Here is a 22033-nt window from a genome sequence, read left to right as displayed (position 1 = left end):
TCCTAGAGTGTCTTCATTATTATCAAGAACACTCATTATTATTTTACATAAAAAGTTTTGCTAAATAGTTTGAATTTTTAAATGCCAGAAATACTTTTATTGCAGTAGCAATGCTTCTTCAAACCCAATGTTTTTATCCTTGTTAATACCATTAACTATTAACCAACCTGCTACAGCAAATTATCTGACTTACATTTTTTTTTTTAAAGATTTAATTTATTTATTTGACAGAGGGAGAGAGATCACAAGTAGGCAGAGAGAGGGGGAGGAAGCAGGCTCCCTGCTCAGCAGAGAGCCCAATGCGGGGCTCGATCCTAGCACCCTGAGATCATGACATGAGCCGAAGACAGAGGCTTAACCCACTGAGCCACCCAGGCGCCCTCTGACTTACATTTTATTTCCCCTGCAATATTCTACCTTAGACAAAGATGAAAAAGAACAATGGGGAGAGAAGCAATGGCTCTGACATCTCAAAACCTGTTATAGAAGGTTGTAAGCATTTAAAACTTTGTGTAACTGGAATAAGAATAGGCAGATATGTGGTTTAGAGTTGCTCAGAAATAAATTTTGTGGGGGCACCTGGGTGGCTCAGTTAAGTTTCTGACTCTTGATTTCAGCTCAGGTCGTGATTTCATGGTCGTGAGTTCAGGCCCTGCTGTGGGCTCTGCACTTGGAAATGGAGCCTACTTAAAGAAAAAAAAAAAAAGAAGAAAGTAATATGTTTTGTAAATTTGGTATGTAAATGAGATAATCATCTCTTTGTGTGTGTGTGTGTGTGTGTGTGTGTGTGTTTATTATAAGTTACATGCATTATTTTTATAAAACAGAACAGCCTAGCCCGTCAGCGCTATTTTAAATATTCTAGATTATAAAGATCCATTGATCAGTGGGGGAAAGGGAAGAATTACTCAGTATAATTTGTTGCAACAAATCGGATGACTGGAAAAAAGCTCATACATCAAAATAATAGGAAATAGAACACTAACATCGCAATAGATTAAAGGCAAATTTCAGAAACAATTTATTTTAGGACCTGGGTCACAAATGTGGAAATATGTTCAACTTTACTATTAGATAAATGTATAATGAGACAATAAGTTTGTGAAAACTTTATTTAACTTTAAAAAATTATTACGTGAAATACCCAATACAGGTATAGATGGGTGAAAATAACTCCTTCAGTCATTGCTGGAGCAAGAGTATGAGTTGGTAGACTTGCTTTGGAGGATGGCATTACGAAACATGCAAGGGGCCTTTAATCTGCTTATAACCTTTGGCTTAGTAATTCTTCTAAGAGTCTCTTCTAAGCTGATAAGCCTGATTGGCCTCCCAGTATAGGTTTATAGAAGAGATCATCTTGTCATGTTGTTTTATTTGAAAGCCAAGCATCATCTAAGAATAGAAATTCACCTATAAATTATACCATCTATAAGGTGACATAAAACAAAAAGTAACTGTGGATAATTTATAATAGTATAGAAAAATTTTTGGTAAATGAGAAAGGATAGGGTATAAAATGAGAAGTAGGGGATGCTCGAACTGTTAGAAAAGAAAAGCACAGGAAAAAATATGCTAAGAAGCAAATCTATTTCAGTGGTAACTTTCTTTGGGCATAGAACTGTGAATGGTATATTTTCTTCTCATTTCTAGAATTTTTTTTTTTTTAGATTTTATTTTTATTATTTATTTGACAGAGAGATCAGAAGTAGGCAGAGAGAGAGAGAGAGAGAGAGGAGGAAGCAGGCTCCCCGCCAAGCAGAGAGCCCGATGCGGGACTTGATCCCAGGACCCCGAGATCATGACCTGAGCGGAAGGCAGAGGCCCAACCCACTGAGCCACCCAGGCACCCCTAGAATTTTTTTATTCCAAGCATGTGTTCGGTAGAATAGAGAATAATTTTTTTTTTTTTTAAAGATTTTATTTATTTATTTGAAACAGAGAGAGAGATCACAAGTATGCAGAGAGGCAGGCATAGAGAGAGAGAGGAGAAAGCAGGCTCCCCGCTGAGCAGAGAGCCTGATGCGGGCCTCGATCCCAGGACCCTGAGATCATGACCTGAGCCGAAGGCAGAGGCCTAACCCACTGAGCCACCCAGGCGCCCAGAATAGAGAATAATTTTAAAATAATTCTGAGCCTTAATATTGTTTATCTTGGGAAACATGAAATTACTATAGTGCCTTTGCTTTTTTTTTTTTTTTGCTTTTAGGCTGAACATTGGTATAGAACTATGCTACTGATAAAATAGTTTGTAGAAATAAGGAAAACAAATTATTTATGTAAATATTTCCAAATACATTATGTGGTGGATTGTATTTTTGTTCACTGAAGTCTGCTTCCCCTCCGCAGGGGAGGATTTTACTTCCTTGCTTGTTGAAGTCAGGTCTGGCCATGTTCACAGAATGTAAGTAGAAGTGGTATATATCAGTTTGGGGATAAAGCTTTAAAAATCAGTTTGTCCTCCATTATACCCTCTTTTCTTTTGCCACAGTGACTGACAGTGTTCTAGATAGAGGTTGTTCCATCAGTCTGGATCTCAGAGTAAAGATGATGTGGAGCATAGGAGGGACATGTTTCATGAGTGAAAAATAAACCTTTGTAGTAAGTCATTGATTTTGAGGTCATATGTTACTGCAGCATAATCTTCCCTTTCCTCTCTGAACAGCATCTGAAATAGCGGATAGGAGAAATATTTAGAACAAATATTATATTTTATTTTAGGTTCCAAAAGTAGTAGTCTTTGTTTTTAATTTTGTTCTTATTTATTTATTTAGTTTTAAAAAGATTTTATTTATTTATTTGACAGAGAATCACAAGTAGGCAGAGAGAGAGGGGAAGCAGGCTCCCTGCCAAGCAGAGAGCCCGATGCGGGACTCAATCTCAGGACCCCGAGATCATGACCCGAGCCAAAGACAGAGGCCCAACCCACTGAGCCACCCAGGTGCCCTGTTTTTATTTTTTTAAAGATTTATTTATTTAGAGAGAGCACACGTGCCAACACAAGCAGGGGACAGATAGAGGAGAGGAAGAGAATCTCAAGCAGACTCCCTGCTGAGCATTGAGTCTAGTGCGGTGCTTGATCTCACCACCCTGAGATCGTGACCTAAACTGAAATCAAGAGTTGGTCATCTAGCCAACTGAACCCCCCCCCCCAGACGCCCCTCTGGCTATATTTTAGGTCAGGGGTTTGCAGACTTTGTTTAAAGGGCGAGAGCTTTGTGGGCCATGTACTCTGTTTGGGAACTACTCAGTTCTGCTCTTGTAGTCCTAGAGCCGCCCTAGACAATATAAATGAATGAGAATGGCGGTATTCTAATAAAACGTGATTTTAAAAAAAATGGGAGATTTAGCCCAAGGGCCTTAGTTTGCTGACCCTTGTTTTAGACCACAGACTCAGAATCTTGGGGTTAGAAGGAAATTTAAATCTTCAAATTAATCTTTGTCTAAATGAGAATTCCTTCTTCAGTGTTGCTGAGATAATGACAGGCTACCACTCAGCCTCTTGCAGTGACTCCGGTGTGATGGGATGTTGTCCTCGGAGGCAAGTGAATTCGATTTTGAGCAGGTCTGATGGTTTTAGTGAGCTAAAATGTGCATCCCTGTAGCTTCCATCCAGTGGTCCTAGCTCTTTCTCCAAGACTCCAGAGCGTAACTTCAAACACTGTCCCCGTCCTCTCGGTGTGATCTTCATGCTGATTCACTCTACAGCTCTCAAACTATATTATGCCTAGTTCTTTGAAAGGGTGCTTTCAATCCTGTGGCCACACCTCTCTCCAGGTCCTTAACAGCTTTTCTCATCATCATTCCCAGCTTCTCAGAATGTCAAAATCCTACTTAGTTTCCAGGTTCAGTCAGTCAAATGTTGGTCGGCTCTCTCTTCCCACAGAACTTTTTTCTGATAAAATATCTTGTATTTATTTTTTTAAAAATTTTTTTTTAAAGATTTTATTTATTTATTTGACAGACAGAGATCACAAGTAGGCTGAGAGGCAAGGTAGAGAGAAAGAGGCGGAAGCAGGCTCCCTGCTGAGCAGAGAGCCCGATGCGGGGCTCGATCCTAGGACCCTGGGATCATGATCCGAGCTGAAGGCAGAGGTTTTAACCCACTGAGCCACCCAGGTGCCCCAATATCTTGTATTTAAAAAAGCATTTGTGGAATCCATACTAAATTCTAAGGGAAATGCTTGGAAATATGGGTACTGAAGATGCACTCATGATTAAATAAGGTTCCTGTCTCTGTAAGTTATAAGTAATACCATAGTGCTGTTGGATGCTAGACTAAAGCTGACAGTTGTTTTTGAATTGGTTATTAACTTAAGTTCCAAAATACCTAGGAGGTTTTATAGTCTTTAAAATTATTTAAGTATTTTTAAGTACACTAAAAACATAAATGAAACAAATACTCAGATACGTTATTTACTAGAAATGTCTTTTGCCTTTTGTTGTTAGGTTAAGTAGTTTCTACATAGACCTTGGAATATAACTTCCTCTAAATTGTTGAAAATGTTAATAGTTCTAATGTGTGTGAATCAGGATTTTCTCACTACTATGCTGAAAGGCAAATGGTAATAAGTATATGTTACCAATTGAAGTTTCAGAATAAAGTCTTATATAATATTACTTTTATTTGTTTGGTATTTGGGGGATTTTTTGGTTAGGGCTCATTTGAAATAGAGTTCTGCCATTTAAAAAATTGAAAACCACTAGTTTAAATGTCTCCATTTTTCTTCTTCATTAAAGCAGTTTCTTAATTTGTTTCCTTTGGTGTTTTATACATGACTGAAATATCACTTAATGCTCATTAGCCTGTCTGACTTGATTTTGGTCTTTAGAGGATTCCTCCTGGTTGATTTTTTACTGTACTTCTTTAATGAAGTTGGTCAGGGTCTAGCATATATTGAGTCATAAATAGAATCAAATATTCTAGGCATGTAGTCTGACCTCAGTGAGGCAGAGCAGAACCATATCCACTTGTGGTCTGCCCTCTGTCTGCCCTCTGTTGTTTGAGTTCGTTATTTTGAGGGAAAGGAGGTAGAGTTAATTAAAAAAAGGCAAAGAGCTTTATTTAGCTTAGTCATTTGAGACTTCTTTGTCCTGTGTTGCCATTGTACCCACTTTCCTACATACTAAAAGTTGCAGTTGTTTTAAAATAAAATGTGGAATCTCAGTTTTCAAAGTCTGATTTTTCTCATTTAGGCATTTTTTGGACCAGATTACTTTGTCTCTTATTCAAGTTAACTGTCTGCTTTCTTTCTCCCAGAGGTGAAACCGCTTCTGTTCTTAATCAGGTCCTGAATTGAAATATTGTACAGTCTAGGGCTGAGAACAAAGTCCCACAGCAGGCACTAACCTCTCTGTAGGCAGGCACTGACTCTGCAGTCACTAGGCTTTTGGTAGTCTTTGCTGAGATACCACCATTGTCCTAAGCAGATACATTGTTATATGTTTGCAAAGCTTTCTTTCCAAGATACTGTAAAATTAAATTGTACAATCCTATTCCTGAGAAACAATTTAGGTGAAGAATTTTCTTGATCATTTGCTCTTTGATGGAAGTTGTGTTTTGTCAAGAAAGGATACATAAATGCAAGTAGAAAAGAAAGGAGTATATGTTGAAGCTTAAGTTTTAGCACCTAATTTTAGATTTACTAGAACTTGAAAATGTTATTATCTTACAGGCCTTTTATTTCAAACTGGTCTGCTTTATAAAAGAGCCTTGTTCAGGGTGTTGAAGGAGCTAATAATTTTTTTTTTTTAAGATTTTATTTATTTATTTGACAGAGAGATCACAAGCAGGCAGAGAGGCAGGCAGAGAGAGAGGAGGAAGCAGGCTCCCTGCTGAGCAGAGAGCCCGATGCGGGGCTCGATCCCAGGACTCTGAGATCATGAGCCGAAGGCAGCGGCTTAACCCACTGAGCCACCCAGGCGCCCCAGGAGCTAATAATTTTGGCTTAAAAGGATGTAACAGGAAACCTTTATGGTTTTACTTTGGTTGAAATATTTCTAGTAAGTTTTCATGTAGCAAATACTTCTCCAGTTAGGTTGGCAAGGCTTTAAAAAGTTTGGAAAAGCTGCAGGCACCTGATGGCTCAGCCAGTTGAGTGTCTGACTCTTTGTTTCAGCTCAGGTCATGACCTCAGGGTCCGGGGATTGAGTCCTACATCAGGCTCTGCGCTCAGCACGGAGTCTGCTTGAGGGTTCTATCTCTTCCTCTGCGCCTCTCCCCCAAAATAAGTAAATAAATCTCAAAAAAAGTTTGGGAGAGATGATTGAATGTGTGCTACCTAGGATTAATATAGAAATTTTTATTCTGCAGATGGCTCCCTTTATCGTCATTGATCTTTTTCTGAAACTTTTTTCTGAAGTATAGAATGTAGATTTTCTTACTGAGTGGCTGTAAGCTGGAGAAGGAGCATGGGAGCAGAAATCAAGGCTTGGATTTTATTTTAATTCTAGGTCTTTGTCACTTATTAGCTAATCCCATCTCTTAAAGCTGTGAGATTTTCATCTGTTTCATCTATTTTCACAGCATCTGTTTTCATAAGCATCTCTAAAGTGGTAGTAGTAATAATAATGTTCTACCAAGCTCTTACAATTACAGGTTTTGCGGAATTGAAAATTAAATGTGAATAAAATTCAAGTTCGTATCAGTATATGAATGATATTTTGCTTATACTAAATTCCTGTTTACAGATGTGGTACTAACTGGTACATTGTATATACACATAAAAGTTTACCACCTTAACTATTTTTAAAGTGTAAGTTTAGTAGTGTTAAATATAGCCACTTTGTTATACAACCAATTTCCAGAGCTGCTTTATCTTGTAAAACTCTATATCATTAAATAACTCTCCATTTCCTCTTCCCCCACCTGCCTCTCCCTGGCAACTACCTTTCTACTTTATGTTGCTGTGAATTTAACTATTTGAGATACCTCAAAGAAGTAGGATCGTATAGCATTTGGGTTTTTTTTTTGTCACTAATTTATTTTATTTAACATAATAAATGGCTCAAGGTTCAGGTTATAGCATGTATTAGAACTTGTTTTTTTAAGGCTGAAAAATATATCATTTTATGTATATACTACATTTGTACATGATATTTAAAACAGTCCGTGACGATAGCACTAGCACCTTCATAACAAAACCTGGGTATTGAAACTGTGTGGCAGTGCTTTAGTTAAGAAATAGTTATGCAGATAATCCAAAAAAAAAAATGCATGTTTTCTGGTAAGAATAGTTTTGAAGTTAATAATCTCACACAGGGGGCGCCTGGGTGGGTCAGTGGGTTAAAGCCTCTGCCTTCGGCTCAGGTCATGATCCCAGGGTGCTGGGATCGAGCCCCACATCGGGCTCTCTGCTCAGCAGGGAACCTGCTTCCTCCTCTCTCTCTGCCTGCCTCTCTGTTTACTTGTGATCTCTGTCTGTCAAATAAGTAAAATATTTAAAAAAACAAAAAAAATCTCACACAGGACTTGTGATGCCAAGACTAATTCCAGTGCTGGAATCACTGGAATTAGTAAGTGAGATAGTGAGATAGTGAGTAAGGAGTAAGTGAGATAAGGTATGTCAAGGACCTGACTGGAATAGGTCCTAAATTCATGTCAGTTTTCTTTCCCCAGGTTTTTACCTGCTTATGGGTATAAAGCAGCTAATGACAGTTTTATTTTGCTCTGCAAAGCAGTGGATGTTTTTATTTGTTTTTGTTTTGGTTTGGTTTGTTTTAATTTTATTTATTTGACACAGAGTGAGAGAGCACAAGTAGGGAGAGCGGCACACAGGGAGAGGGAGGAGTAGGCTCCCTCCGGAGCAGGGAGCCCTGTGCAGGGCTCGATCCCAGGACCCTAAGATCATGACCTGAGCCGAAGGCAGATGCTTAACCACTGAGCCTCCCAGGTGTCCAAGGTGGATGTTTTTAAATAAAATTGACATATGTATTGGTGTTACTAGAATGGACAAATGTGTCTATCGACCATGAGAAAGACAAAATGATATTTTCAAATTTTAGTGTCAAGTATAAAAATTAATCCTTGTTATTTTGTTCAGTAAGCATGTATTGAGAGCACTTACTCTTTAACAGGTTATGCCAAGTATTACGTTCTCTCTTAAAAAGCATGTTTTGTTAAATATAATGGCTTAGGGAAACTGGCATCTAATCTTAAATTTCTGTATCAGATATTTAGAATTATTGTTAGTAAAAATGCCTGTCAGATTGCTTTGTCATAGAGGAAATTCTCTGAGCGTATTGATTGATCCTGTGTCATGTTTCAGTAGGGAAGCCGCAGATGAGAAGAGTAGACTAGTTACACTTTTTTTTCAAATGTCTTGATCTTCTGTGCCTGTATGTATGTATGTATGTATTTATTTAAATTTTTTTTTTTTTTTTTTGGTGCCTGTATTTAAATGGACAATTTGGGCGTTTTGGGATGTATGAGTCTACACACATAGATACACATAAATATATAATACCTACATATATGTAAATGAAGACATTGACAGTGTTACTTGTTAAGGGATTAATAGAAATGAAGACCCCTTAAGTCTTTGCCTTCTCTTCATAAATATTGTTAGCATATATTAGGATCAGGTATAGAACTTTGGTTACAGAGGATAAACTCAATTGAGCAGGGAATCTGGTAAAATAAACATAAAAGATAGTTTATTTTAACCAGGTCATCAAGGCACTATTACAGACTTTTGGATAGATTGTAGAGTTGGTTTTATAATATTGACTTTTTCTTTTTTTCTTTCTGTGATGGCATTTAATGTGATGGAAGCTACTGGTAATTGAGTATGGGGCAGTGATAGAAAATTTGTCAGGAATCCAAATAGATTCATAATAGTTTAGGTCTGAAAGGAACCTTAGGAGTCATTTGCTCCAGTCATCCCATTTGATCTCTGTCACATTAAGCTGTAAAGATAGTAGAAACTTGTTAATTTTGGCAGAGCCAGATTGAACTCAGGACTTTTGATCTCTAGTTCACTGTGTTTTTCTTATACCGCATATTTTATATTGGCCACAGTGAGACAATATTTGCTTTTAAGTGCTTGCTATTACTTGACCTTAAACTTAATTTTATACCTGTTATATGTACAAGACATTGTGGTTTATTAGATAATCAATATCTGTGAGTTAGTGACTTTTTCCAATGTCTTGCTAACATACATATGTATTTTTTTTAATTTGTTTACATTTTTCTGCTTTAGTTCCTTTATCCATAAAATTGAGTGACTTGCTTTGCTTTCTCCCACAAACTTGTGAATTAGTCTTCAAGTTTTGTTTGCTGGAGATAATGGTTTTAGTACATAGAATTATACAGTAGCTTTGTAAGGAATCTTAAGTATCATCTAGTTTAGCTTCTTATTTTGTAAAGAGGAAACTGAGGCTAAGTGGAATGAGTCAGTTGTCTGGGATGTTACAGCTTTTCAGTGTCACACTGCAGCTGGAAACCAGGCCTTTCTATCCATGATAGCAGCATATTAAGGTTGATCAGCTTATGAGTAAGTGGAGACAGAAACCTGGTCCTTATGTTGTGGCTATCCCACCAGATGTGTCTGACTTCAGAAATTTACCTTAGTCTCTGTGGTCTTCTGTTTTTCTACAAATTAATCTGCCTAAAGTTGATGCTATTTATAAGAAACCTTAAGTGCATTGATGAATAATAATTTGCTTGTTGAAAAATTTAGTATATCTTCAGGGAAATCATTCAGTTGGCATATGTGCCTTTAAAAAAACGTTTTGTGGGGTGCCTGGGTGGCTCAGTGGGTTGAGACCTCTGCCCTCAACTCCGGTCATGATCCCAGGGTCCTGGGAATGGAGCCCTGCATCCGGCTCTCTGCTTAGTGGGGGGTCTGCTTCCACCCCACCCCACCCCTTCTCTGCCTGCCTCTGCCTTACTTGTGATTTCTCTGTCAAATAAATAAATAGAATCTTAAAAAAAAGAAGTTTCGTTAGAACCAATACTTCTTTTTTTTTTCTTCTGGTAAAGTCATTTTTGGGAGCCGCTGAACCTCAGAGATCCTCTTCTTTATAGGATCTTCACCAAGATGTCATTGGTAACCTATGGTGATGATTTTTATTGGTGATTAACTTTTTTATATCCTAATGTATTTAAAAATAATATGTTCAGTGAAGATGTATAATGAGGGTTGAGGAATAATTTTATCTACTGTTTGAATTGGTCTAGTTGGTTTAACTTGATTAAGCTTGTTTGTACTAATATGGAAAATGAAGTGGTTATTAGATTTCCAAAAGCTTTTTTAGTTCTGACATTCTCTGGAGGGTAACATCAGTTGCAGAGATTCGGGGGGTAAAATTTATCTGAATATTTTTTTTGTTTTGTTTGATTTTTTGTTTTGTTTTCTTATCCTTGCTAGTACATCAAAGACTTTCTTGAATGAAAAGGTACTAGATGGTGGGCAACAAAAGAAGGATTTATAGGTGGGATTATAAATTGAACAAATGTAATGATTTATAGGTAGAGAATAGCCTCAGCCATGGAATTTCTTCCTTTCTGCTTTCGGGATAAGAAATGGTAAGAATAATAAAGATGCTGGTAATAGGTGACACATATTTCTTACTATGTGCATGGCACTTTTCTTAGCAATTTATAATTTTTAGCTTTTAATCCCACAGCAGCTCTCTGAGGCACTGTAATTCCCGGTTTACATATGAGAAAAGGCCCTGAAAAGTTAAGTAACTTTATAACTTAGCGAGGGATTGAGCTAGGATTTGTATCCACTGGGTCTCGGTCTGGACCATGTGCTATATGACTTAATTTGTTGAGTTACTGAATGAATATTTTGAGAACTGAAGTGGTAATACTACTTATACTCCACTTTTGCTAGAGGGGTGAAAACTCTGGGCAGTAGGCTTTGATGCATGGGAGATGCCAGTTAATTCAGTAAATGTGTACTGAACACCTTCTTTGTCCCAGACATCTGGAAGTGAGTGAAACAGACAAGGTTCCTGACCTCAAGGTGCAGCAGGCTCAAGGGGGGAAATCTGACAGTCAACAAGTGAACAGATAGGGTAATTTCCAGTTGTTATCAGTAATATGAAGAAAATTCCCTGGTGTGGTAGCTTGCAGGGATGGAGTTCTACCAAGCTTAGTGTCCTAGAGATTCATGGGGTTGGATACGGTCCCCCAAACAGTTTTCCCTAATTAGTCCACATCTGCTGAATTTAAGGAGAGTGTTAAACAAGAAAAATGAATTCATTGTGTGCAAATCTTCAGAGCTGTTGTTTATATTCTTTTGAGCTGGTAATTGGGAGTATGTTCTATTGTTGAAGAAATAGAGCCAGAGAGAAGTACTATTTTAAAAATATCAAAAAGCTATGAAAATGAGGGCGGCCACCAGCCACTGTGCATGCCAGGCTGTTTGGGCTGGTGGAGTGGTTCCTGGCTGTTGTCCTTAGTGCATTATTGGCAATTCTGTGTGTGTTTGAAAAGTTAGGACTACCATGTGTCAGTATATGTGTTGTCTTCTGCCATTTTTTGTAAGTCTAGAGTAGGATCCTCAAGTCATAAAAGGAGTTCTGCTATCATACTTTATTGTAATAATGATTTTTATGTTGAGTACTTCTATGTGCCAGACTTATTTGTAAAGAGGAGGAAACTTAAAGGAGTTAAGTCCTTGTTAAACCCAGGTTGGTCTGATAGCAGAGTTCATGTGATCTTACCTTTTAACTAGATTGGTTTTCATACTTCCCTTCACACTGAAGAATATGCAAGAGTTCGCAATACTGAACTTCAGGGAGCCTCCTTAATTTCATCCTGTAGGCCAGTAAACTGTCCAGGTTTTCCAGTTCCAAATTTCTGCAGTAATTTGATTTTAGAGAGCAAGTAGTAGAAGGGACAGTGCTTTTACACATATGTGTAGACAAAGGTAATGTCTGTCAGCCTGTTTTCTATTTAAGTCATTGAATACAATTAGAGTTGGTTTAGGAAAATTGTAGATTAACTTGTAAATACTTTTTTGCATTTCCTTGCTTGGATTGGATTTAGTGTCTGTCCATATTATTATATTGTATTTATAGCCTTTAATTTGATACTTTATACTATTATGCCAGCCACATTTTTTAATCTTAGCAAAAGAAAGTAAGTAAATGCTGGAGACTTAGTATAAAACAAACCATGTGAAATATCCTACTTTTTTATGTTGATTATATGTTGAAGATACTGAAGTGATAATGTTTTGGATCTGTGAGGTTAAAAATATTAATTTTACCTTTTACCATGTTTAGTGAGCTTCCTAGGAAATTTTAAATTATGTGTGTGACTTGCATTTGTGGTTGACATTGTATTTCTGTTAAGCAGTGCTAGTATGTGCAATCAGTAACATTGAATGAATTCTATAAGAATTTACCAAGAATTGACCAAACCTGTTGCATCTAAATGTGCTTTGTTTTTTTTCTTCTGAAGACTAAAACTGTCCTAATTATACAGTTATTGTAAAAAAGTGATTACTTAAATACTGGGACCTGTATTGCTTGGGCTTAAGAAAAATCTGTTGCTTGGATAACAAAGTAGATTTATAAGCCTCTTGTGATGTCCCCTCCTCCCACCCTGGGGTACAGCTGTTTTGAGGAAGGTATAATTTAGAGCTTTCATTAGTATAATGGGTGAAAGAAACAAGCTATTGAAAATAACTAATGTGATGCTAGTAATACTGGTCATAACATAACTTCATTGAGTCACTTTATGGGAGAGCATAAACCACACTGGTTCTTGTTTTAAGATATTTTTCTATAGGAAGAAAAAATTTGAGGGATGGGTAGGCGGCAAGAAAAAAATAATTTGAAACAAAATTGAAAAAAATGATGTCTCTTTTGCATTTTTTTAATATTGGTGAACCTTATTTTTTGGCTTCAGTGCAAGTTCATATTAAGAAACTAAGTAATTTTAACTTTTCTTATTTTCTTAAATAAAAATAAAAATTATTAAGCTTCATAGGAGTGAAGTCTGTTAATAGCCCTACAGTGAGTCTGCTCATAGTATGAGCACTTTACCTGTCTACTATTGTATTATTCTGAAGGAGGTGTAGGATTAATTGGGGTCTCTGTAAACTGAACTATAAATGATTTTATGGGTGTTAAGTTTTTAAAACATAAGATACCAGTATCAAGGTCATGTAGCTAAACGTGGTCAGAAGTTTTAAAACGTCTGCTCTGTTAGTAGTATTTGATTCCTTATGTGAGGTCCCTATCTGGTCTGGGCATCTCTTAGCAGTAGGTGCTTTGTTGGTGGACTGTCTCCAGCAGGAAAGAGGGTGTGCTAAAGCAGGATAGTCTTATCACTTTGTAACCTACCTCCCAATTCTGTTCATTGGCAACGCAGCCCAGGAGGAAGTGGATCAGTGATACATTCTTTAAGTTAGGCTTTTGAAGGGGTTATTCAGCTAGGGCTTTACTTAAATATTAAAGTCTTAACGTATTTTAATATGAATTTTATAGATCCTTCTGCTGAGGAATTGAGAAAGCTAATGATGTTGCATGGAGGGCAATACCATGTGTATTATTCCAGATCCAAAACAACACACATTATTGCCACAAATCTTCCAAATGCCAAAATTAAAGAATTAAAGGGGGAAAAAGTAATTCGGCCAGAATGGATTATGGAAAGGTAAGTTTAATTTTTAATTAATAAGTTTTAAAAATTGGAATACTTTTTATATTATAAACACCTCACATTTCCTCTTCAGGGTGAATAAAAACGTCTTAAACAACACTGTTGTACTCTTTGACCTCATATTGATAATTTAGGTAACCTAGGATGTTAGTGTGCTTGCAGCCTCAGCTGCCAGAAATTAGGGGAGATGACTGGGGTAAGCAGCAGGAAGCAGTGATGGAAAGGGTTTGGCTAAGCATAGTGTTCATTCAGTTAATGTTTGTACATCACATCTCTGATGGGCTGTGTACTTGGGAAATATCAGTGAAACAAACAAAGAACCATTCCCTACCTCTTGGAGCTTATGTTCCATTGAAGAAAACATAATAAAAAAATATTCTTAGTATATGAGTAAATTATATGTTAAAAGTTAATAAATGCTAAGGGGAAAAAAGGTCAGGGTATTGTGGACCTGGTGTACTGGGAGAGGGGACAGAGGAAGAGCAGTTTGCAGTATTATTAATAATCTGTTTTTTAGTTGTTACATTATGGTTCTTCTGTTGTTGGTTTGGAATTGATATTGTAAATCAGTGGCCATTCATACTAATTCCCTAAATTTAAATATGTCATCTGAACCTTGGTGACGAACCATAACTTAAGTGATTTATATTTTGAAATGATATATAATATGTATGAGTGTTTGCTAGATTTATGAAAATTAAAGGTGAAAATATTAAGATCCTCATTTGTAAAAGAAGGCTTAATATTGAGATGCTATGATTAGGTGAGAGCTAGAAATAATTTGTGCGAACTGTCTAGCACAATGCCTGACCGATTGTTAAGAGGCATGATATATAAGAAGTTCCTTGGTTATTTTTATTCTAACATTATCAAGTATTGGAAAATAAAATCCAAAATATCTGAAGTACAGTTTTAAAAAGTGAATTTGGCTTCCAGAAAACCAAATGTATCTTATAGATTAACGGGTTTTTAAACCTTGGGGGATTAAGTTGATGGCCCATCCGTGGAACATCTTACTGATTCCTTTTGCTGTTTTCTCATGACCTGTCCCTTCGTTACATAGGATCATTGAACATGGCTTTTAGCTGTGTATCTCCTTAAAAAAGGAGCTGTGCAGTTTTCAGTTTAAGGAGTTAGTATCATTCCAGAGTTGGGCTGTGTGGTGTTATGTACAGACAGTCCTATCATTATGCTAGGGCTAGAATTGGATCTGAGGATATTAGTCTGACTTTGGAGAGAATGGGAGAGATCCACAGATATTAGGAAAGTGGGCTGAAAAAGGTGCTGGGTGGAACTTGATTTGCTTAGAAAAAAGTTCATTACAGCTTTTTTTTTTTTTTTTTAAATACCTATTCTTCCTTCTTTCCCTGAATACAATTAGAGAAAGAATACAATCAAGCAATTTTTGGCAGTTAAAAGTTTTAAAGTTCACTTGAACGGATTTTATTTCAGTTTGAAGTTGGGCTTAATGATTTATATTTAAATAACTGATTATATGGCCTGTTTGCTTCATTTTATATATGAAAAGGCAGAGCTAATAAGGCTAATTCACTCAAGAATAGCAGGATTCAGAGTCCAGATTTTTCTGATTCCTGTTTAGGTCTGCTCTTTGCCATTTAATTAAGCTTATTATGAATGAATTGGCCCATGTGGAAATGGATCAGCCTGGGCATATGTCTTAATATATAAAATAAATGCCCGGTGTCTACATGTCCTAGCGTGGGGAATCCTTTTGGGCAATCACGGTACTGTTTTCTTTCATACTCTTATCCCAGTCTTGTTCATCTCTTCTTAGTAGTGTTTATATGAAATATTTAACATTAAAATTTTAAACATTATTTTATTATTTAATGGATGGTACATGACATCTTTTCTTTGTTTTCCCATTTTTAGTTTGAGCTGTTTAAAAAGAAGCTTCCACTTCTAAGTGTGTGGGGTGATAACTTTGCTTTGACTAGATTTCTCTGATATCTGTGTACATGCCATTAAACCTCAGTTAATGCAGGCATGATTATAGAGCTACCACTTCTAAGAGGCAGGGGAGTCCTTTAATGGAGAAGCCTGTGTGCATTGGTTTTAGGTAGATTATTTTACTGAAACCTTTGGCTGCAAATTTTACACTTTTATACAGTATATTGTAAATTAAAGATTTTCAAATTTTTGTCATAATCTTCTTCAGACAATTTAATGTTGGCATTTGAAGGTTAGAATAGTTCGTGAGAAGGTGCTGTGATTCACTGCACTGCCTCCTCAAGCCTGACAGTGCCATGGAGCACAGTTTGAAAACACTGTCCTAAGTTATTAAAGGCTGATTTTGTTTTCGTTGTTCTTCCTTTTGTGTTGAGTTTTTTGTAGCAGGGGACCCTGCCTCCTATGGGTAGGTTCCCATATGGATCTACTGGCAGTGAGAGATGATGATTGTTGCAGGTCATGCCAGCTCATCAGGGTCTCCTGTGGCAGTGACTGGTTGGTTCCAGTCAGATCTGCTTTTTCTTTTTTAGCTCCCAAACTAAAAGAGTTATTAGCACATTTGTTAGGTACTTAGGATACTGTGAAGAGCTTATACTTCATATGGGCTAAAACGTTGTGTCTAAGTACATTTAATATTCGTATTAGAGTGCTATTCAACCACTTAAATAAAAGTTGATTGTGATTTCATGTCATGATTGTTTTCATTTCTCTGTGTTTTTGTATCTTTCCTCAATAGTCTTCATAGAAAGTGTGTATGACTCTAGTTTCAGGTATAGATTTGGCCTTTTTTTTTTTTAAATATTTTTTTAAATTTGGTGTCACGTTTTTCTCTCACAGTATTACAGAGTTCTTCTAAAATTATTTTTACTTGGCTAACTAGCCAAGAGACACATTTCATCCCCAGTGACTTTTAGATAATATTGTATCAAAAAACAATCTTGGTCATCAGCTGCTTAAGAATGAATAGTTTACTCTTACTAACTGTAATAAGAAAACATTCTGTACCCTGTAGGAGAAAGGGCAAGAGGTTGTATACATATTTTCATAGCTGTTTATTTCCCTTCCTGAGATCATAGTGTGGAAACTGGGAATCCTCATCCATTTTAGTTACTCTAGTGATACTTCATGTGTGAAATGAGATTTGAGAAAGTCTTGATGATTCTTTATGAATTGTTTGAGGGGGAATTGTGTTAAATATTAAAGTCATGATGATTAAAATATGTAAACTCTGCATGCAGTTTTGTCATCCTACCCTATAGTTATTTCTTTTCCCCTCATATAAGGTTGTTGGCCACTAACTTTTTAAAGTTCAGATGTGTGTCCTTTCATGGATAGAATGTCTTATTCTCAAGTGTTTAAGGAAGATTATGTTGCATTAGAGCCACTAAACCAGAGGGAGAGGAAATAAACGAGGAAAATAGGTGGCTCATTATTGGTGAAAAACTCCCATCATTCAGAGGTTGGTTTTTCATGAAGCTTATTTTCCCCAAGTACTGAACACTTAAATTAGTGTTACTTTTTATGTTTCAGTATCAAAGCTGGAAGACTGCTCTCCTGCATTCCCTATCAGCTGTACAGCAAGCAGTCCAACATGCAGAAAGGTCTCAACTTTACTCCTGCGTGCAAAGCTGAGGAACCTGGGCCAGGTCCAAGCAGTGTAGTCAAACAGCTCAACAACAGGGTGTAAGTTTGTCTACATCCAGGAATGCTGCAAAGCTGGGTTTTGGCAGTGGTTACAGCCCCTGCTTTGCTGATGATAGAAACAAACACAAAACCTGGCCATTCTTCTCTCTCAAACATCTTAAAATATGTGTGTGGGTGTCTTACCTAAAAATTATTTTTATTGTGAAAGTTTCATAAATAAAATGTAAATAAGAAAGCTTTTCCAGTCATTTTAGAGGCCCATGTTAAACTAATGGATCTTAAATTATTATAAGTAAAATTTCCCATGGATTTTCCTGAAAGTAATTATTTCCACATACGTAATTTGCTATGGAATGTTGCATTCTCAAAAAACCAAACTAAATGTGCCAGGTATACTTATGTTTTGTGGTATATACATAATGAAAATGTTAACATTTCTAGGTGGTTTTTGAAAAATTCCAAATTCATAGCAAGTTGACATATGTAAATATATTTGTATCAGTAAAAACTTAGTTGGTGACTCAATGTTTTGGTTAGAGGTAACTCTAGACTTGAGTCCATGTGGCAGGTTTTCAAAAATACACTGATTAAGCTCTAATTGCAATAATCTTGGGTAAAGTGGTTTCATGATTGGTGTGTTGCCCTACGTGTATATCAGGTGGTTCATTATCGTTAACCTTCTCCTTATTAAATTGCTCGCTTTGGGAGTTGGATACATTTTTTTTAAAGGCCAGGAGTCTAATTAACCTGGGGGGATCCGATGTCACTACCTTCTGTAGCTTTTGTTATTGTCATTTGTTTTTTAGCTTTTGTTCACTTAAAAGCATATTCCCGTGTTTTTCACATTACCTGACACTTGATTTTTTTTTTTAGAACCATCATGTTGCACAACAAATAATATCAAAGTCTTTCTGAATGCACGACTTCATATCTTTTTCTTACCCACACTAATAAAAATAGAAAATACACGTTTTCTTGAAATTCTTTGTGCCAGTTTTAGCAAGCACTTACCCTGTTAGAGTGTACTTTTTAATACATGTATACTTTTGCCTAATTAATGTATATTACCAGTGATATATTTCCACTACAGCTACTTCATGAACATCTATTTGTCTAGGTTGAAAAACTTCAGTACAGAAAAAAATGTGTATTAGCAATGTGTTTATTGCCAATATATGCAGTTCTGTTGTATATGTTGTTAGTATACATGGAAAGAATCTTCACTATTTGTGACACAGAAAACTGGACATCAGGCTTCTCTGATTTACTTCACTTTTGTTGCTCTCTGTGATCTTTATTTTTTGGTATATTCAGTACATTTTATAAATTTTTTTGAAATTCTTTTATGTGACTTCTTATTTCCTTGCTTTCTCTTTATTTCAAGGGCCAGACATGTAACATTAGGTTTTCTTTCCTTCCTCTTTTAATTGTTTGTTGTTGGTCATCTTTTTCCCTTTCACTGGCATGATCATCTGTAAGGATTGGACCTAATCAGAGCTGGCTGTCGTATTCCATGAGATGGTCAGCCAGACCGAGCCAACCCAGAAATGGGTGGTAATGTTTTGCATCTGACTCATGTGTGACTTCTTTGTGTATTCAGACTGTTGTTAATAATGTATTATGTTGGTAGTGGGATGAGGGACTTTAGTCATATTGTGGTAACATCACCAATGCCTCAGTGCCATGTATTAGGCAACCTTTTCTGGAGCTTGAACTGTAATTGGATTAATGGTGTGGGTGAGATTACTGTTCTGCATTTCAGGTTTTTGTATTTGTTACTTGGTTTTTGTGAATGAAAATGGCCTTTGTCTTTATTATAGAGCATTACCAAGCAGATATCTAGTGGAGTCACAGTATGAATTTAGCGGAACATTTGTCATAGGCTCTGCATTTATAAACTTGTCATCAGGAAAGTTGGTCCAGATTGCCCTGGACCACCCTGGCATCTGAATATGCTTTTCTTAGAAACAAAATGCCATTTCCTCTGTTAATAAGCTAGTGTTCTCATTGTTCTAGGTATATTTTTTCCTGAATTATCCATACACATTATCCTGGTTCTAACTTTTTATCTACTCATGCAACAATTGTCCCCATTACTGGATTAGTACATATAGTGTGTTGGTCTTCCTGAACCAAACTAACTGGTCCTAGGATTGTAGCAGTATTGGATTTAATGTGTTGAACAGTGCCTTATATAAACTAAAACTAGGAATAATCATTCAAATTAAGTTTCTTGCCCATTTTTATGAGAGCTTTTTATATTGAGTCCCATAATTTATTGACTTCCTAGTAAATGCCAGATACTGTGCTTCAAATGGGATATTTAGAGATTACAAGTTCCATTTAATTTTTAGTGGGAAAAGTAATTGAAAATAGTTTTTATTTTTCTTCAATCTGAGATTCCATTGTATTTCTTCTTTGGGAGTGTTTGAAGTTTGGGGGGGGATATGCCCTAAAAGACTGTATATGTTCTAGAATTTTCCTAGTTACCTTGCTCCTTTGGTTTATCTGAGAATTATCTTTTGTTGGAAAAGAAAGAATATAAAATTTATGGCTTAATTTTTCACAGAAATATTGAAGTGCATATCTCTAAGACCCATGTTTACATTGAAAATGGTTTTAGCCTGAAACTCACATTAATTGAAATTAAATCTTCTTTCCTGCTATAGAAATCACATAATTAAGAAGATTGAGACAGAAAATGAAGTCAAAGTCAATGGAATGAACAGTTGGAATGAAGAAGATGCAAATAATGATTTTAATTTTATGGAGCTGGAGCAGATCTTTCCAGGAAGGAAACAAAATGGAATTCCGCATCACAGAGACAACGCTGCCATTTTTAATGGACACACTCCTAGCTCTAATGGTGCCTTAAAGACGCAGGATTGCTTGGTGCCCATGGGCCACAGTATTGCCAGCAGGCTTTCCCCAGACTTCGCCCAGGGGGAGGAGCAGGCTGAGAAGAGCAGCACTGACTTCAGAGACTGCGTTGTGCACCTGTCGCAACAAAGCACTAGAAACACAGATGCTGTGCGGAATCCACACAGAACTAATTCCTTCTCCTTATCATCTTTGCACAGTAACACTAAAGTAAATGGTGCTCACCACTCCGCTGTTCAGGGGCCTTCAAGCACAAAAAGCACTTCTTCAATACCTACTCTTAGCAAGGCAGCACCTTCAGTGCCATCCAAATCCTCAGATTGCAGTTTTATTTCAGACTTCTATTCCCGCTCAAGACTGCATCACATATCAATGTGGAAGTGTGAATTGACTGAGTTTGTCAGTGCCCTACAAAGACAAAGTAGTGGTGTCTTTCCAGGAAGGGAAAAGTTAAAAAAAATGAAAACAGGCAGGTCTGCACTTGTTGTAACTGACACAGGTAGATACTAAAATTGTTTTCTTAAGAAACAATCATGCTTGACCATTTTGTTTTTAAGCTGTCATTGGTGCTTTGATCAGTACCAAGCTCTCATGATATAAAAGTCTTTAGAAATATCAGGATATGTAAGTTACAGTAAGCCTAGCAGATTAGAGAAAGGTTTCTTACTTATTAAGTTATTTTTTACAAATTTAGTTTTAAGTGTTGCTAACTGAATATTTTTAAGTAATTGAAACAGTAACAAGGTCAAGATTCTGAGCATTCATTCTTTATGTAGATTTTGTCAGTTGTTGAAGTTTTGAACTGTGTAAAATATTACTTGTATTCTATTCAGTGCATAAACTCCTGTAAGAATAAATTGGTTTGGCAAGAATAACTGTTAATTCCAGAAGCTGGCATCTTAATGATTTTTAAATTATTAAATAACTGACATAATAGCTATTGTAATTATAGTGGTAAACTTGTAGTGAGAGTATTTTCACATAAAAGTAGATGGGTTAATTGTATTTTGTTTTTTAATACTTGTCTTCAGAAGCAAACAAAGCTAACAATTACAGGCTATATTTCTGTGCAGTCATTATTGATTAGTATCTGCTTTGAGGTTTACGATGTTTTTTTTTAATAGAATATATGGTTTGGTTTTGTTTTTTGGAGAGAGATCTTAGATTATTTAATACTACCCCTGAACTTAATAGCTGTGGAAACTGAGGTACAGAAGGAAGCTCATGGTTCTGTCCTAGAAAGTGACAGATCTTCTCCATGTGGGTTTTTTTGTTATGTTTTGTTGTGCTTGATGTATTCCTAAATACTTCCTGTTTCTTATGAAATACTTCAGAATAATGTTATAGGTATTAGATTATTCATATATCATCCCTTGACCTTATATGGTGAAGGTCATTTAATTTTGAAAGCTTCAAAGAACTATTACAAATTAGTTTCATGAATGGGAATAAAATGTTACAATTTTTATAGTGTAGGAAAGCATTCAATAGATAGACGGTATATACATTCTGTACTGTTTGAATATTTAAAGCAGTTATTTTGGGTTGTTTACATTGTTTATATAATACTTCTATACAGCAGAATTATGATTATTAAGATTTCTTTTATAAATAATTTCTTGAGATAATACAGGGCAGAGCAAGGAAGTACATGGCTTTGGAGTTCGATAATATAGCCTGAATCCGAACTCTGGCTCTGCCACTCCTACACTGCAGGACCATGGGCCAGTTAGTTCACCTCTCTGGGTCTCAGTTTCCTTTTCACAGTGAAGCAATAGGTAGTCTCCAGTGCCTACCTCATGGGCTTCTGAGCTTAGGGAAGATAACATGAACAAAGGCTCGGTGCCTTGCATGTAGTGAGAACTTGGTAAATGCTTTCACAGTCACAATTTGGTAAATGGAGTAGTCTGAACC

General features: G+C 36.3%; 1 protein-coding gene across 12 annotated transcripts in view; it reads left to right on the top strand.

Moving 5' to 3' along the window:
* REV1 (REV1 DNA directed polymerase) overlaps positions 1–22033 on the top strand; it is a 95786-nt gene that overhangs the window by 35891 nt on the left and 37862 nt on the right. For 11 of the 12 annotated variants that reach the window (XR_007130004.1, XR_007130006.1, XM_047745062.1 and 8 more), the window contains 3 exons: positions 13450–13618; positions 17126–17278; positions 19909–20618. Coding sequence is in view for 10 of the 12 variants with exons in the window: in XM_047745062.1 (XP_047601018.1) it covers positions 13450–13618; positions 17126–17278; positions 19909–20618 (1032 nt within the window). In the remaining 2 variants the exon portion in view is untranslated. Of the gene's footprint in view, positions 1–2379; positions 2402–13449; positions 13619–17125; positions 17279–19908; positions 20619–22033 lie in introns of those variants that run through there. The other variant, XM_047745064.1, reaches the window with a different exon arrangement.

This window comes from Lutra lutra, chromosome 9, assembly GCF_902655055.1.
Source record: "Lutra lutra chromosome 9, mLutLut1.2, whole genome shotgun sequence".
In the NCBI taxonomy this organism is placed as follows: Eukaryota; Metazoa; Chordata; class Mammalia; order Carnivora; family Mustelidae; genus Lutra; species Lutra lutra.
The sequence above is the reverse complement of the archived record's forward strand: the minus strand, read 5'-3'. Positions and strand labels throughout refer to the sequence as shown.